We start from the raw sequence: 18,345 nt of genomic DNA on the forward strand, positions 1-18,345 counted from the left end.
GGCCCCCAAATTGTCTCCTGTCCCATCAAGATATCTCTTTGATTACTCTCTCCTTCTATTCTGCCCCTGATCCCTTATGTTCCCATCATCGCCTGCCCCCAGTTTACCCAGGAAATCTCTTCTACTTCCTCTTCCCAGGGACATCCATGAGTCCCTCTTTGACTTCTCCTTGTTACCTCGCCTCTCTGGGACAGTGGAATGCAGCATGTGCTAATCTTTCTTAATGCTACTTAAAGTTGTGTCTGTGAAGGTGATACAAATGTAGGGCTTTATGGGCACATACATATATGATCTCAGCATATTCAGCTAAATCCTAACATTCAAAATGAGGATGCTGGCATCTTTGAGAAGTCAGGTCATTGGGACTATGGAAACTTGAAGATAATCATGATGTTTTCCACCTCCCCATTGCCAATGACTTTGAATGTGGTTCTCATCTAAATGAGGCGGAGTAATAAGATAAGAGATGGAAATTATTACAATAGAATCCACCTCTCTTATTAATCACCAGAAGCCTGTGGGATATAGCTTTGATATTCCTATGATCTGCAGTCCAGAATTTCTTTACTGTATTTTGGTACTTGATTCTCAGAGTCTTCCTTGGAGACAACAGACAAGCACAAGCACACAGAGAAAAAGAGCTTGCTGCAAGGACTTTATTTAGATAGAAAATAGGAAGAAACTCAAGGACACAGCATGGGACAAACAGTATCCTTCAGGTTTTCGACTACTATGAAAATGTAGTCATCTTGTTCTTAATTATCGGCGGCAACAGAGTCGGTAGACAACGTTACGGTATCTGCAGTAGCCAATATGTCGTTCTGGAAAATGACAGCCTCCTCTTCTGCAATAGCAGGTCACACCTGACCTCACATCTGGGGATACAAAAACCACAGGAAGCAGTCAGTGCCCAAGTCAGCAGGATGGAAGAGACCCTGGGTAAGACATGTGCTAGGTGAAGTGGGTCCCCCACATTCATCATTACTGACAACAGCCTGAGAAACCACAATCGATATGAATAAATATGCATGTTAAATATTGGACATGCACAAAACTAAAGACCAATAACAATTTGTCTTAATTCTGTTTCTTTTCATTTTTGTTCTCCGACCATCACACATATTTTGTGCATCCGGCCATTATATAAAAATCTAAACACAAACTTCCAGATACTAAAATATAATAGACACAATAAAATATTCTCCATCTGGCCAAATCTACCAAGTTAGAGATAGAAAGAGAAAACAGTGTTACTAATCGTTTTATGTATTAAACCCAGTGATAGTCATAAAATGATCTTGGAACAATAATCTTTGCAGAAAGAAATTGATTTATTGAGCTCTTGGTGTTGAATGTAAAAAATAAAGAAGTAATTAATTCCCCTGGGCGACCTGATTTCAGAGCTTAGCTCCACCCCTTCTCCCTGCTCCTATCTCTAACATGCTGACGTCGCTCACCTGCATCGTGGAGAGCAGTGCTGTCATCCCCTCCTAGGAATATGGATATACCCTGCTCATCCTCTCCCAGCTGCTCCTGGTCTAGAACCTCCTCAGCTCTTCCTAGGAGAGGTTCTGCCTGAGTCTTCAGGGCCAGCAGGAGAAGGGCGATGAGTGGAATGAGGGTCCTCATGGCCGTAGGTTTCCTAGCGGATGAAATAATCAGTAACCATGTGGGGGGGGGTATGTGAAGAGAAGGGTCTGAGACAGGCCCTGCAGTTGGACAAGGTCAACAGTGATAAGGAAGCAGATTTGTCCTTAAGGTTCTCCCGATGCTCTCATTCTCACAGCTTCCATCTCAAGTGCCTCCACCTGTGTATCTGGTGACCGCCTTTGGTTTAAGCTGGTGAGGATGAGGAGGACTCCGCTGTTGTTTTGGATTTTGTCCTTAGTACTGAAATGAGTGTTTACTTTCTAATGTTAAAATAGATGAGAAGAAGCAGCACTCTCATGCTTTAAGTTCAAGGACACAAAGACTCTACCTCTCTGAGGATGGACTCTGAGGCCTTCTGAAGTTGTCGACTCTGGGGTCAGACATGGATCCTGATGATGCGTGTTAATCAAGGCTTTTTAGGGTTGGTTCTGATAGCACATTGACCTTATCAAACTATGGATGAAATGAACTCTTATGATGCTAGGTAAAACATTGATCCAAAAAGGAGGAATGTTTATTCTTTTTACCTCTCCACATCTATGAGTGGCAATTGAGACAGTCAGAGTTAAAGCACACAACCCAATGATTTGATGCACAATTGGATGTTGATCTCCAATAAAATGAATTAAAGACACAAGACTTGAAAGTATAAAACTACGAGAAGAAAGTACAGAGCAAGAATTGAACAGATATTTCTTGTATGGGAACAAAGCAAAGGCAGGCAAATGGGATTGTGCTGGAATGTACAGCTTCTACATAGGAGAGGGAATGAGCATGGGAGTGAAATGGCCAACTCGAGCATGGCGGGAAAGGTTGGCAAAGCATACACCTGATAAGAAACTATTATCCATATACAGGCAATGTGTGCAACTCAGAAGCCAAAACCAAGTCAGACGATAAATGGCAAGTGACCCAAAGAGATATTCCTTAAAACAGAAAGACATTTTTCAGATTATATTATTCTCCCTACCTCAATGACAAGGAAGACATCTGTGTTTTGAAGAAAGCTTTGTGAATTTCCCCTTAACCAGTAACCACTGTCCTTAGAAGCCACCAGAAGCCCACATAGGAGAGCCTGAGAAGTGTCTCTGCATATGTGGGCATCCCAGGGCAAACTTGCCTTTAGGAAATCAGTTGCAGCTGGGCCTCAATGACATGCCCATACTTTGAAAATTAAGGGAATTTCATTACTCACAGATCCTTGGGCTGTGCAGAGAGCAGAGCAGGAGAGATGGTGCTCCTCTGTTCAGATGTTGGGGGCAACAGCAACTGTGCCCTCATGGAGCAGACTTGCCCTATTTAATAGCCAGTTGGGATGTCCTATTTTTTTTGTGGTTAATTTCTGTTGGGTGCTTCCAGCATCTGTGGTGCAAGGATGGTTACGCAAGTTGGAAAAGCTGGGCCAAGGCAGGACTTCCCAGAGGGACCCCTTATCTGTCTTTTTCAGAACTAGACAGCACTTGCTTGCCCATCACTGCTTATACAGTTGAGCCGGTGCTGCACGGGCGTGTGAGATCACTGATGTCAGACAATGTGAAGGAGCACGAAGGAAATGCATGGCTTATGAATCATGCTTTATACTTGGTGAAAATGACTGAAATAAATAGTCAATAAATTTGTAGAGAAGAATTTGAAAGCTAATTCTCAGTGAGCCTCTCTGGGACCTAGGTCACAACTCTTAGAGATAGTTAAACCTCCCTATTAGAGCTAATTAAGCCATTCAGAGGAGCAAGGATGTTGCACTATGACAAGATTGTACATTAGATTTGCAGAGTGACTGTAGTTACTGATGGAGTCTTCAGTGTGATTGATATGTCTACATCATGTCGTTCTCTGGAGGAACCAGATGCAACCTTTCTTGGCCACTAGTCGAGGACAAATAGTTATCTAGAGCAACATGGGCAAAACACTCATGAGATTGTTACTGGAGACATAATGCCTTCTGAATGTCCCACAGACTGGACTGATAGCAGAGAGATTGGCAGTCGACAGTCTAGCCAAGTGACATGTCTTCAGAGGCATTATGTGTAAACCAATACTGGTCCTCTATAAGGTTGTATTAGAACCAGCATGACCAGAATGGACATTGCATGCTGGAGATGCACCAGCTTCTCACCAGACAGTTCCTAGGAGGAAAAACAACATTTAAAGGTGACCTCAAATCCTGAGACACTTGCTCTCAGAATGCAGGCTTGTCCCAGCTTCTCTTGAGCATATATTTGGTAATTTCTTGACCAGTAACAAAATCTCACGCATGTCACCATGCTGTATTTTTGTTTCCAAGATTTAAATATTAATATTTTAATTTTCTTCTTATTGGATGATGTTTTTGTCTGAATGTTTAAGTCTCAATAAAATGAGTGTGTGGAAATCTTACTCCGAAAGTTAATGAAATTTACAAGTGGGGTCTTCTGTCAGGGGATTGGGTTAAAAGGGAAGAACCCCATGGATGGGGTAATTCTTTCATAAAAGAGGCTGAAGGAACTGCCTTGTTCCTTTTACAAGGTGGGGACATTTCCTGAAACCGCCATTTATCAATCAGGAAATGGGACATCACCACAGAGTAAACCTTTTGACACTTTCATCTTAGACTTCATAGCCTATAGAACTGCAGGAAATTGGTACCATCTGTTGTGTATAATACAATTATCAATGGCTTGATACATGGTGTTGTGTTATGTCAAACTAAATGGACTAAGACAGATGTTCACACTGGAACCCATCTGCCATACTTTGAGAAACTCTAGATCTTGTGGAGGAGACCACAGGGGAGGAACCAAGGCCTCTTATGGTGTTAGAACAAAAATACTTAGAGCCAGCTTGCTCATGACAAACTGGTTTGATTTATAATGCTTACAAATATCCATGATTAAAACCCACTCAGCTTCAGACAGGGACATCTGTCTGATGGTTCCCTCCTCCTGAGCCAGGATGGAAAGTAAGACTCTGCACATCTTGTCTCAGCTCACAGTTCTGCTGAGCTTCCTCCTGACTGAAACCAGTAAGGCTTGCTTACCAAGCTGGAGAGTTCTCCTGCAGTAAACTCTCCAAATCCGAGAGAACCACTTCTCCTTTTGCCCATGGCATTGACCAATGTCCAAGTGGTAAATTTGAGTTAGAACACATGCATGCGCTGTACGGAATCCATTTCTTACTGTAATGATTTCTGACACAGCAGTAGAAGAACAGAGCATTGGCATGTATATAGCGAGAGAACCTGTGACCTATGGATTATTTTAGATGTCAATTTTTGCCTGGTCAATGTATTATTTGTGAAATGGGACTTCATCATTTCACTTAATTTCTCAGTAATAACTGGGAACATATAACAAGTACGTGGCATAAAGCCCTGTACTCACTGGGATGTTGTGGTGAACAGTTTCTCATTTATTTTTCAGCTGAATTTCTGCAGTGGAGATGCAGGATTAGTATGTAACTCGAGTGTGGTTCAGGTCTCTGTCCTTACAAGGAGATTTAGTGAGAGGTATATGACCTTGCCAATTGCTAGAGCAGGAGGGAAATCAGAAAGTGATTTTTTGCTGTGAATTTAAGCTAGTAAAATTCCATATATCTGCACTTCATTCACTCTGCCATCATATCAGAGCCACCAGAAAAAAAGGGAGATCTCAGTGTCTGTGCTACTGGGGTTATATTCAGAAAGTGATTTCCTGTGCCAATGCGTTCAAAGCTACTTCCCACTTTCTCTATTATGAGGTTCGGTGTGGCTAGATTTATGTTGAGGTCTTTGATCCATTTGGACTGGAGCTTTGTACATGGAGACAGATATGACTCTATTTGCATTTTTCTACAGGTCAACATCAAGTTATGCCAGAACCATAATTTGAATACCAATCCCCAAAAACTTCTACCAGGGAAGTTTTGTTAAAGATGCCTTCTTTTTCCATTGTATAATTTTAGTTTCTTTGTCAAAAATCAGGTGTTCGTAGACTGTGAATTAATAACAGAGTCTTTAATTCAATTCCATTGGTCCACCTGTCTGTTTTTGTGCCAGTATCAAGCTGTTTTCTTTATTATAGCTCTATAGTAGAGCTTGAAGTCAGGGATGGTGATGCCTCCAGAAGTTTCTATTTTGTACAAGATTGTTTTGACCATCCTGGGTTTTTTGTTTTTCCATATGAAGTTGAATATTGTTCTTTCAAGGTCTGTAAAGAATTGTGCTGGGATATTGATGGGGATTGCATTGAAACTGTGGATTGATTTTGGTATGATTACCATTTTTGTTTACTGTGTTGATCCTACCAAGAGCATGGGAAACCTTTCCACCTTCTGATATCTTCTTCAATTTCTTTCTTTAAAGACTTAACATTCTTGTTATACAAGTCTTTCACTTGTTTGGTCAGAATTACCTCAAGATATTTTATGTTGTTTGTGGCTATTGTAAAGAGCAATGTTTCTCTGATTTCTTTCTTATACCATTTATCATCTGTATATAGGAGGGTTACTAGTATTTTTGAGTTAGTCTTGTATCCTCCACATTATTGAAGGTGTTTATCAGATGTAGGAGTTCCCTGGTAGAAGTTTTGGGGGATTAGTATTCAAATTCAGATTGTTTTGAAAATAAAAAATGAAAGAAAGAAAGAAAGAGAAAGAGAGGAGAGAGAGAGAGAGAGAGAGAGAGAGAGAGAGAGAGAGAGAGAAGGAAAGAAAGAAAGGCCAGGACCACACTTTTATTCCCTGAACCAACCACTTAATCTAGTCAAGATTCCTCCTTACAGTTCTCAAAGACTTGAGTCAGAATGCTGCCTCAGCCTGAGGTGGTTCCTGAACTCTGCATCTAAGACTCCAGTTAATACACATGGGAAACACGATCAATTCCAATACAGAACATTCAATACAAAAGGGTTGGTTACAACTGTTCTAGGTATAGCCTGGGTATCAGAGTTCTCAGGTCATTCTAAAGCATAACTTTCCTGGGGCTAATTACTAAATATCCATGGTCACCCACATCAGAAGACTGGAAGGCAGTGGGGTATGGTATAAACCAGGAGTCTTAGGTGGACTCCCAAACGAGAGTGAATCTAGGCAAAGGCAAGAGTGTGGTTAAAGGGTTGAAGAGAGAGAGAGGGACACTGTCATTTGGTGTGGCAAAGCACTAAGAGAGATTGGGAAGGTGAACATCCGGGCCAGAGACTGGAGAACATTTTCCTCTAACCTGTAAATTTCTAAAATGATCTGTGGAGCTTTGAGTGACAAAGGAAAGTTCCCAAAGCACAGAAAAATATATTTTCTCAATCCCTTATATTCTGTTTCTGGTTGTAGAAAGAGTTTAGAAAACAAAACTCTCAAATGAAAGTGAGCATAAGTTGGAGATGTAGATATCTTTGTGTGTTATTGCTCTGTATCTTGTACATTATTGTACATTATTGCCAAGAGATGGCATTGACCTTCATGTCCCACAGCGAATGAATTGATAAAGAGAATGTGGTTTGCATAAACATTGCATTGTGTATTGTTTGTGTTTGCATGTATACACATGGAACACTCTTCAATCATAAAAAGGTGGAATTGTCAATAACTGAGATGATCCTGGAAGACACTTACTGTGTGAACTCCAGATGCACAAAGAGAAGGCAACATGTTCTCACATACAAGATAAAAACCAACATCATGCAAAGTGAGAATAGAATACTTGCTATTGGTGACTGGTAAGGTCACGAGATGCTGAGGAGAGGTTGATCAATGAGTACAGAATTACATTTCAGGTAGGAGCAATGAGTTCTGGCCAACTATTATACAATAACATGACTATAAGTAGTAACGGACTGTGAATTTCAAAATAGCGAGGACAGTAGAATTTTAGTGTTTCACAATAAAGAAATTATAAGTGTGTGAGGTGACAGACATGCTAATTCCCCAATTTATTCATTTCACAGTCTGCATATGTTTGTATCAGCCCTTACCATTATGCACCATAAATTTCCCCCATTACAATTGGTGAGTTTAAAAACAATGAGATCTTTCATTTTACAAGAAGGTTTCATCCCAAACTTTAAAAATGTGAAGGAAGAATATATGAGATTAGTGCATCCAGGGTCAAGAATTTGCAATAGGGAGAAAGGTTGGAAGAACTTTAGTGGGAAGTTAGTCAACACAGCAATGATTGTGTCATGTGTTTGCTGATTGACACTTACTGGAGTTATGCTAACTGTACCTGAAAACAAACCTATGTCCTAGATAATTACATTTCAAAATATGATGCCACATTTTGTTAAATCTTTTAAATTTACTTGGCCCAGGACACGAGTGACTTATTTAAGACAGATGTCTTATGTGACTTTGACAACTGCGTATTATGTGTGCAATTCATTGATCCGTATTCTGTGATATTTGAGGTGAGAAGAGGTATACTGGCTAGAGTTACACTTTCTCTACTATGAGTTCAGTTGGTGCAGCTGGTACCTGCCATGGCCCAGCACAGATAGTTATAGCAGCTACCAAGTGAAATGCTTCTAGCATCCTTTCTTCCTCAAGGGGCGATGGGGTGTTCTATTCTTCCATCACGTCTCCTTCCTTATTGAATGCCCACAAGAACATCTGCTGTGAACCCACATTGTCTGTGCTGCTGGAGTCTACAATCTAAGAGGTCACTGCTGCTGTATTTCCATCAGATATCACACATAGCTCCCTTAGGGAGTGCGCAACGTCCTCGAGACTGAGTCTTAGCACCCTGTAGCACCCCTGGAGACTCTAGGCTGGAGGGAGAACTATCTGTTGATTTCTTTATTTTTCTTGGAACCACTTCCAGCTGCATTAATCCCACCAAAGCTAGAAAATAACTCACTTGAGTGTACACAGGGGTCATTGGGCACATCACTTTTTGTATGTGAAGAACAGTCTTCTGTGTAGAGAATACATCCTGTCATATACAGACACAGGTGCTGCAGATAATGTGCACACCAGAGAGTGGGGTGCCTTGCTTTTCTTCCTTCCCATTCTGCCTCTGTACAGAATTTTTTTCTAACAATAGTAAAGTTATCTCTAAGGAGCCAAAAACAACTCAGGGCTTAGAAGGCAGAGGCATAATCCAGGCCTGCTCACTGAAACTTCAACACCTTTTAAGGAGATGGTGGCTCTCTGAAAAATTAAGATATTAGTACTATAAAACATGAAGCCAAAAGTGGTAGTCTTTCTTCACATGTAGGCAATGTTTTTGAGAGAAAGTTGAATCTACATGAAGGCAGAGGCAAAATTTAAGTACAAAATGTAGCAGGATTGTGTATGAACCCTTTACAGTTTGTGTATGAACCCTGCGACCATCCTAAATATTGTTGGTATTTGGAGTCACTATTTTGTAAATAAAGACTAAATTATTTATTCATTGGCAAAGGTTTCCTTGAAGATTCTAGTATTTCATATCCAGAATACAGACTGAGCCTTATAGCAAATTCTGAAAGAATGCAAACACACAGGGAGTGTATCACAGCGCTTTATTGGAGATAAAAGAGAAGCACAAATGTGTGGTAATCAAAGACTTGTCGTGGGCCTCAGAGAGCATGATCATCTTCTTGTTTCTGGTCTCCATATTTAGAGGCAGCAGTAAAAGTAGAGTTTGCGGCCTCTTTTGCAGAATCCCCTGTTGCGTTCTGGTAATCTGCAGTATCGTCTTCTACAGTAGCATATCGAGAACTTTCTTGAGGCTGGAGACACACAGAAAGAATCAATAACTGAGTTTGTAAGTCAGCAGGATTGGACTGCATACAGTCGTATGAAGGTGTGTGATACAGCATGGGTATGTTTCGTTGGAATCATTACAGCCAACAGATGATCAACTCAATGCAAACAGAAATAACGTACTTAAGGAGTTTTGGTAATGTGCAGGACTTGACGTCCATTCTCAAGGGTTAATTTTAATCCCCCCTTTCTCACCATTCATATACTTGAGTGTACTTTTACAATGATTTGAATTCCCATAGACAAGGAAAATGTAGAAATACCTAAGACTGCTTTTGTCTATGAGGATCTCCTCAATACATCGCTCTACATTCTGGTTAAATTCCTACGTGTATTTTCAGAGCAAAAACCTTATGAGAAAGAAACCAATAGACTTACTTCACTCTCACTGTTATTGCTATGAATAAGAAATAGACAGAAGTAAGACAGAGTTACCAAGGGAGCCAGATTGATCTTGACAGGATTCTAGGGCCCATCTTCCACCCTCTCTCAGGAGACTCCAACCCGCTATCAACTGGGCTTCACCACTTACCTGCATCTTGAAGAGCAGAGTCTTCTGGGTCCCCAAAGGAGATGGACACATCCTGGTCCTCTACCCCTGGCTGCTCATCAGTTTTAGTCTCCTCAGCTGCTTCTGGGAGAGGATCAGCCTGGGCCTGGAAGGCCAGCAGGGCAAGGAGAGAGAGGAGAACAAGTGTCTTCATGACTGAGAGTCACCTGAAGGAAGGGTGAGCAGGAGCCCAGTGTGTAGGGACTGAGGAACCCGCCTGCATTTATAGGGCTGTCATAGAAGGTGCCGAGACAGCCCTGTAGATAGAGAGGGCACACACTGATGGGAACTGGGAGAGACTGTTGCCCTCAAGATCCCTTTGATGTTCGTGTGTGCTCACAGCTGCCATCATGGTGTTGGTCTGTGTGTTCAGTAACTCTCCTCCCTTCCAGCTGATGGTTCCAGGGCTTTATTATCTTCTCCTGTTTCCCATATGCTTGAGTATTTGCCTTTCTGTGGTCAAGAAAGAAATGAGGCAGGCATGTACCAACTTAGTATGCTCGTGGAACAAGGGGTTTTTGTGATTGGAAGTTGGAGCCTGCTGTTATCAGAAGGCATGGACCCTGGGCCAGACTTGAATACCTGTGGATTGGACAGTCAGTTCTTTGAGTGATTCTGGGCCACAATCACCTTCATGAAGGAAGGGTTTGTGAATCGCTTCTTTTGGTCATTATGGAGAGAGTAAGATGGCCCTGGTGAATTGAGCTCATGAGGAGACGAGGGACAGAGTTGGTCAGAGTGAAGCCAGAGCAGGTGGTTCCGAAGAAGCTCCTGTGAGCAGAGCACATCTATGCATGCATCCCAGGTGCCTCTTCGCACTTGGGGAGCCATCAAACGATGCGCTGTGCCTCATGGCTCGGATCTCGGACCTGTACTTTTAGGAGATGAGCATTAAAGCGCATTAAACAAAACTACACAAGACAGCGTGTTACCAGACGTTTCTCATCCTCAGCCATGCTAGGAAGTGCTCCATTCCTGCTTCTCCATGGAACCACCAGTACTCACTAGGACACTTTTCTGTACTGAACTGCCCCAGTAAGATTCTTTTTATTCATGTTTTGCATGAAAAAGAAGCATATCAAATTGCTCTCTTGCCTTAAAGTTATTTATGGTATATATTATCTCTGAATTCATTTTTAAAATTTGAGATTACTTTCCAATTTGTATTTGTTTCTGTGTTTTTCTAACAAGTAGGAAAACGTCAATATATACCACTATGTAGATAAATGTATATAATAAAAATACATATAAATATGCCATATAGCCTAAAACAACAATTGTTTAGGCTCCATATCTAGAAGCATAAATGCTGACTTTATTACTACATGGCCCCAGTGATACATACAAAATCATGTGTGGTCCACCGTCCTCATCCACAGTACACTTGTGAGAGCTGATCATGCTGCTGACCATCATGAGGCCAATATGACAAATATTATGGATACCTTAAGTGTCTTTCCAAGGTTGTGTGTCACTCTTTGATAATTTCATCCATCGGTGCCTTATACAATCTCTGAAATGGCGGGTCTAACCAAGACTTGTCCTGCCATTGTGTGAGTAGTCTACAGTTTACTTGACTGATTCCGAATCTTTTGGATACAAATAAGGGGTGACACATGCTGCTCATTCATGTGCCAAGAATGGAGAAAATTTGAAGTAGTGCTCATTTTGAGACCTGAAAATTACATGGTACTTACCCATGATAATGTGAAGCTTAGTTAAGAGTCTTTGGAATGTGTCTGACTTTTAATTGAAACTGTTTTAAACAAAACCCTGACTCCAGTTAGCAGCAACTGACAAGAGGAGCACAGATTCCAGACACAAAGTGACAAAAAAAAGCTCAAAATGGTTCTGCTGGCCCAGTTATAGACCTCTTCTCTCTTACTTTTGTCTTAATTTACATTGTACTCAATCCCAAAGGCATCTCTCATGCAATAGGCTCACATATTCTCCTGAAACAATCTCATTCTGAGAGAATGAATACAAGACACCTCAAGAAGGAATATCAATGACTTCGTGTAGTGAGAACTAGAGAGGGAGAAACAAAGAGAAAGGCTACTCAAGAGATAAAATGGCAAGGAAACACACTGTGCACAAAGAAAGCTAGTTAATTGAAATTAAACAAATGAGGGTCAACAAGATGGCTTAGTGGGAGAGATGCTACCACCACACCTGACAACCTGAGTTCAAGACTCAGGATCCACACAGTGGAAGGAGCAAACAGACTGCCATTAGCTGTCTTCTCACCTCCACACATAGGCTGTGACACATGAGTTCTGCCTACACGTGCAATAAGTAAATAAATGTAAAACAAATTTTCATGAGACTCCTCCATGTTGTAGAATAATACTTTAACTAGGAAAAGATGTATTACACTTGTCTGTGTTTCAGACTATTACTTTAACTGTGTAAAGGTCAAATACATTTGTTTACTCTCTATTTGCTTAACAATATAAGGATGTGTGCTTAATTATATAAAGATGTGTTGCATTTGTTTCACCTTGCATGCTTAAGGCACCCGATTGGTCTAATAAAGAACTTAATGGCCAATACGTAGGCAGAGAAGAGGGATAGGTGGGGTAGGTGGGCAGAGAGAATACATAAAAGGAGAAATCTAGGCTCAAGAAGAATGAGAGGAAGAAGAATAGGAAGAGGGAGGACAAGAGGAGAGAATGGGGGAGAAAGATAGGGAGATGCTGGGACTAGCCAGGCAGTCACAAGACAGCAGATACAAAGAAGGACACATAGAAAGCAAGTTAAAAATCTCTGAGGCAAAAGGTAGATGAAGAGAAACAGGTTAAGTGAAAAAAACTAGCCAGAAATGAGCCTCAGCTGGGTTGAGCATTCATCACTAATAAGAAGTCTCTGGGCCATGATTTGGGAGCTAGTTGTTGATCCAAAAGAAAAAGCCTGGTAGAACCCCAGGGTTCAGTTACAGAACACATACTTTTGTCCCACAGGGAGGTCCCCTTAATCCCAAAGAGTATCAAATGGTTAACTTCATTTGGCCTTGGACAAGCATTGAAGAACTTCCAGTTTATACACTTACTGAGAATTATTTTATAATGCTCAGAAGACGTGTCCCTATTGAAATCACATCTTCTCCATCAACACGTCCAACAACTGGGCCACATCCCATCGCTTATCCCTACCCTGAATCTCTGAAGAAATTTCAGTAAACAACTGATGATATCATGAAAAACTACCCCAGGTTGTTCAAAATATTCCACTCATCACAGAAATTTTGATTGGACAACACACACTTACTGATTCATAGCAGCCAGCTCTGTGGCAGGCACAAGTTATGGCTTCTTACTGTGACTCTGGACTCCCGGGAAAGCACGGAAACACAGAGAAAGGTGTGTAAGCTGCACTGGAGTCAGAAGTCTTGTGCCGATTTTATAATAAAATTCCAATAGACTTCATTGGCTCCTAAACGCTCATCTTTAAGTGGGGATGATTGTCTCCATGGTCTGAGGAAACTCCTCCGCCGAATATGAAACTCAACTTCCTTTCCGTCAGGTGTCCTAACATCCTAGTCTTCTGGTCAGAACTAGATGTGTGTTACTCTGTTGGGCTTTTCCTATTTTCCATCTTCCCACCATCCATATTTCTACTACACCTCACTTCTCAGCTTGTTCTCGTCTCGTCCACCCTGAGGTGAAGCATCATGCCTCCTCTTCTGCAGCAACACTGAACCTTTTTACTTTAACTTATAAAACTGTTTATTTTGTGTGATTTCTCTCTAGCAATGACATTACTAATGCCATAAAATTATTGAAGTATTTGAAACTGTAAAATATGATCCTTGCTTGTTCAACAAATATAAATTATTAACTATTGCATAAAACCTTAAAGTGCTCTTGAACTTAACAAATTATTAAGTCACGTGAGGACACTAAATTTTCATTCATTGTAGAGTCAGGACAGCTTCGGTTGGCTTCCCAGAAATTATGATAATTTGATACTCAGATGCTGATTAGCATTCTTACAGTGTATAATATATGCAGTATATTTGTATGAGCTTATATTCATTGATTGCAAAGAGCTTTTTGTCTATTGCAATAAGAGTTTTTTTTTTTTTACAACAACCCAATAAAGGTGCTGCTTTTATTGACCAATACTTTGTGGCTTTGTAAAGTAACTTGGAAGAGGTTAATTGCCTTACTCAGGAACACTAAAGTTTAGGCAACAGGGCTGTGGCCAAATCCCCTGTAATTCTCCACTACCCTAGGTTCCACCTTAACTTCTGCATTTTAGAGTGCTAACTTCCATCATTTATTAGGATTATTGTTTTCCTTGTTTAGAACCAGACAGTGGCTCTAGTTTGGAAGGTTGGCAGATGGTCTCTCAAGAGCTCCTTGGTCTCCTCCTCGGCAAATTCCCTCCTTTGGAATATGACATGAACCCACCAGTGAATAACCTACACTCCTGAGAAATACCCAAAGAAAAGGTTTTTTATTTTATTTTTTATTTTTTGCCAGTTATCACAAATAAAAAAAATTCCAGGTATGATCCCTGCTAAGGAATTAGTAAGGGTAACTGTGAGTTCTGCTGACATTTTGCACACTGGTTTCTGACACAAAGCAAGTGCAGGAACGGTCACACCCCCTCCCATCTTAGAGTCCAGGAGACCTTAAGAAGAAACAAGTCCTCAGGGCTGTGACCATCTTACCCAGCACCTCCTGCGGGTCAGTAGAGTGTGAGTGCCTGTGATAGGGGAGAGGAGTGGCCCTCCCATGAGCACAGGTGGATCGGCTGCAATCTGAGGTTCAGAGGCCCTTGGAGGTAACTTCCGTCCTCTAGAGGCAATCTTGAAGTACGTGATGGTGCTCGGACAAGATCTATACAGTGGAGCGTAGGAGAAGCAGCAGGGAACAATGTGGACTCCTTCCTTTCTCCACCATCATGTCAAGGTCTCTGACCGACCAGCCCCATCCAGATCTCTGCTTTCTAACTGCTTGTTGGGCAGCCACATGCGATTCTAGATGCCAGAACATTGGTGATCCTGAAAACCCTCCCTGGAAAGGTAGCACTTTCTCAGCTCTGGCACTAGGTAAAAAAAGAAAAAAAATCTGTCTCAATCACAGAATATGAGTGCAATTTTGCTAATGCCATTAAATCACTAAAACACCCAATTTTTAGTTTTATAAAATTAAGTTGAAAGAAATAAAACTCAGAAATAGTATTAAATAAAATTAAAACTCAGGTTGTTTGGTATAGTAAATGAAGCAGGACAAAGAAAAATATTAATCTTTAAGATTTGTAACATGTTACAAGGAGAAAATTTCCAGAATTTATGAACAACAGCCAAAGGTTAATTAGAGAAACTTTGGGTTTGGATGGATGACTCAGTAGTTAGGAGCATTTGGTGTTCTGGCATAGGACCCAGGTTTGGTTCCAGAACCCACATGGCAAATCATAGCTTTCTGTACCTCCATTCAAGGGGATCAGACTGTCTATCCCAGTGTCCATAGACAACAGAAACACACATGCACACATGCACACACACAAACATGTACATGCAGGCAAATTACTTATAAAAGTAAGCAAATATTTTTCTTTTAAAAACTAAAATGAATGTGCCAACCCCTCCCTCAGTGAGCGTTTGACCACATACACATGCGCACACTACTTAGGCGTGTGCACGTCTGCTATCAATTCATGTAAGCTAGTATGAGACTGAAATATCGATTTTATTTTAGCTATTAGGTTGGGACAAGGAAATATGAGAAAAGCATCGTAGTGCATGGATGAACCTGCATAAAGACCAAAAAAGTCCAATAGGCTACAAATCATAAAGATCTGCTTCGCCCCACCCCCAACTCAACAAACCCAAAAGGCAAGTGGTCACATTGACTTCACAGACGGAGGATTCTGGTCCCTGCCTTCTCTGGTGTCCATACGAGCAGATATGTCTTTCTTCAAGCGAGAGAGCTGCTGCTGCTACCAGGATTTGGGGCATAACAGAGGTGGGAACGTGAAATGATAAGATATGAGAACGGCAAAGCAATTGAAATCTTGATTGCCTCACTTAAAACTTCTTCCTAAAGGTTGCCTTTCAGTGGCTTGAGTTACCCTGGGTCTTGAGTGACCAGTTCTGTGCTGAACACAGCTGGGAAGGATGGAGAGAGAAAACACAACAGCATTAATCATTACAATGAGCACCGTGGTGTTGGCAATGCAAGTTAACCGAGCGCTACTGCGGCCAACTCTGTGAGGATCAGGAAGACAGTGAGGGACGTGTCTGAAATTTAAGATGTGCTTTTGACTGATAGATTAAGTCTACGAAGGTAATGAAGAAGTATTGTGCCCTTAGACAATATGACTCTGTGAGTGTGTGTGTGTGTGTGTGTGCATGTAAAATAGTATTCTTTCCTCTTTGCTAGTTATTGCATACAGCTGTAAATAAAGGCATTTTAATAACTGAACAGTATTTATCAACATGTGAATAGGAGCTAGCACTAATAACACTGGGACGCCATATGCTGACTGAAATTAGTAGAATGTCATGTATCTTTTTACATATACATAGTGAGGAGAAATGGGCAAAAACACGTACAGAAGAGTGTTCATATATGATCTGCACTAGAGTCTTAGGGTAGTAGAATCTCGGGATTGGAAAGAAGCATATCCGCTGGGCGGTGGTGCTGCATACCTTAAATCCCAGCACTGGGAAAAAGGGGCAGGCGGATCTCTGTGAGTTCGAGGCCAGCCTGGTCTACAGAGCTAGTTCCAGGACAGATGCCAGAGCTACAAAGAAGCCCTGTCTCAGAAAAAAAGAAAAGAAAAGAAAAGAAAAGAAGAGAAAGAAAACAAGGAAAAAAGCACATCAACCTCCCTACATTTTGAGTGTTATTTCTTGTATGTAAGTTCAAATTTTCTAAAAGTTAGAAAATGCAGACTCTGAAACATGAGCCCAAAACATCATCTGGTGAATCCCGGATTGTGAGGAGGCATCTGGAATGCACTCAGGTCACACTGGGTCATTCAGAACACTGTTCTAGCTTCACTCTGACCAACTCTGTCCCTCGTCTCCTCTTGAGCTCGATTCACCAGGACCATCTTACTCTCTCCATAATAGTCCCAAAGGAAGAGATTCACCAAATCTTCCTTCATGAAAGAAATAATACCCCAGAATCATTCAAAGAACCGAATGTCCAGTCCACAGGTATTCAGGTCTGGTCCAGGGGTCTGCTCTTTTGGAAACCTGCAGGCTCAGGACACAAAACCCCTTGTTCTGCAAAGTTGCAAACTTAGAAAATGCCTGCCTCTTTTCTTTCTTGACCACAGAAAGGTAAAAACATAAGCAGATGGGAAACAGGAGAAGATAATAAGGCCCTTTCATCATCAGCAGCTGGAAGGGAGGGCTGTCACTGAGCACACAGACCAACATCATGATGGCAGCTGTGAGAACACACGAACATCAAAGGACAACATCTTGAGGACCACAGTCTCTCCCAGTTCCCATCAGTGCGTGCCCTCTCTATCTACAGGGCTGTCTCGGCACCTTCTCATGACAGCCCTATAAATGCAGGCGGGCTCCTCAGTCCCTACACATTGGGCTCCTGCTCACCCTTCCTTCAGGTGACTCTCAGCCATGAAGACACTTGTTCTCCTCTCTCTCCTTGCCCTGCTGGCCTTCCAGGCACAGGCTGATCCTCTCCCAGAAGCAGCTGAGGAGACTAAAACTGATGAGCAGCCAGGGGTAGAGAACCAGGATGTGTCCATCTCCTTTGGGGACCCAGAAGGCTCTGCTCTTAAAGATGCAGGTGAGTGGTGGTGCCCATTTTAGGGAGCTGGGTTCTCTTAGGATGGTTGAAGTTGTGCCCTAGAATCACACTGTGGGGAGTGTGATTTAGGTCGGGTACTCTGTTGGTCCTCTAGGATCTTCATTGTTGTATTCATGAAGTCACAGTGAGTCAAAAAAGTACAGTTCATTTTCTTTATGTTTATTTTCATCTAAAAATTTATCTGTGGGATTGTTTTAAAATATAAAACATATTGATTATCCCTTTGTCTATCCAATTGATTATTTTCCTATTGAAAGAAAAATCTGCTTCGTTTAAAAGAATAGATTTAGGAACCAAATGCCAATGTATAAATGTGTTGGATTAGGAATACACTAAAAGTTGAAGGACTGTGAAATGAATGTCAAGTCGACATGTGATCAACACTTGTTAAATTCTTCCGCAGTGTTTGGAGTTGGTCACGGTGCTGGGTGTGATGTCACCAATACAAATAACCTGCTCTGTACCGTGTATCATGCGTCTCTATAGTATTGTGCTCTATTGCACACTGCTGGCTACCATACTTAATGCCTGGTGTTCTCTGTTTCCTCAGACTCAAGAAGGGTGCAATGCACCTGTAGGAAAGATGCCTGCAAAAGTTTTGAACAAATCTTTGGGGTTTGCAACAAAGGTCCATTGCGCTTCAAATTATGCTGCAGATGA

At 41.4% G+C, this 18,345-nt stretch overlaps 3 protein-coding genes across 3 annotated transcripts; 1 reads left to right on the forward strand and 2 right to left on the reverse strand.

Annotated features, from left to right (window-relative positions):
• Positions 1 to 633: 633 nt before the first annotated feature.
• Positions 634 to 2,911, reverse strand: LOC142856868 (neutrophil antibiotic peptide NP-1-like). The gene is made up of 3 exons (XM_075984508.1): positions 2,846 to 2,911; positions 1,458 to 1,642; positions 634 to 875 (listed from the first exon to the last, which is right to left on the reverse strand). The coding sequence occupies exons 2-3, from the start codon at positions 1,627 to 1,629 to the stop codon at positions 760 to 762; spliced, it is 288 nt and encodes a 95-aa protein (XP_075840623.1). The 5' UTR covers positions 1,630 to 1,642; positions 2,846 to 2,911; the 3' UTR covers positions 634 to 759.
• A 6,284-nt stretch (positions 2,912 to 9,195) lies between these two features.
• On the reverse strand, positions 9,196 to 10,046 carry LOC142857016 (alpha-defensin 9-like). Its single transcript, XM_075984633.1, has 2 exons — positions 9,875 to 10,046; positions 9,196 to 9,308 (listed from the first exon to the last, which is right to left on the reverse strand). The coding sequence occupies exons 1-2, from the start codon at positions 10,044 to 10,046 to the stop codon at positions 9,196 to 9,198; spliced, it is 285 nt and encodes a 94-aa protein (XP_075840748.1).
• A 7,446-nt stretch (positions 10,047 to 17,492) lies between these two features.
• Positions 17,493 to 18,345, forward strand: LOC142856869 (alpha-defensin 9-like). The gene is made up of 2 exons (XM_075984509.1): positions 17,493 to 17,664; positions 18,236 to 18,345. The coding sequence occupies exons 1-2, from the start codon at positions 17,493 to 17,495 to the stop codon at positions 18,343 to 18,345; spliced, it is 282 nt and encodes a 93-aa protein (XP_075840624.1).

The sequence above is a fragment of the Microtus pennsylvanicus genome, chromosome 9 (genome assembly GCF_037038515.1).
Source record: "Microtus pennsylvanicus isolate mMicPen1 chromosome 9, mMicPen1.hap1, whole genome shotgun sequence".
NCBI lineage: Eukaryota > Metazoa > Chordata > Mammalia > Rodentia > Cricetidae > Microtus > Microtus pennsylvanicus.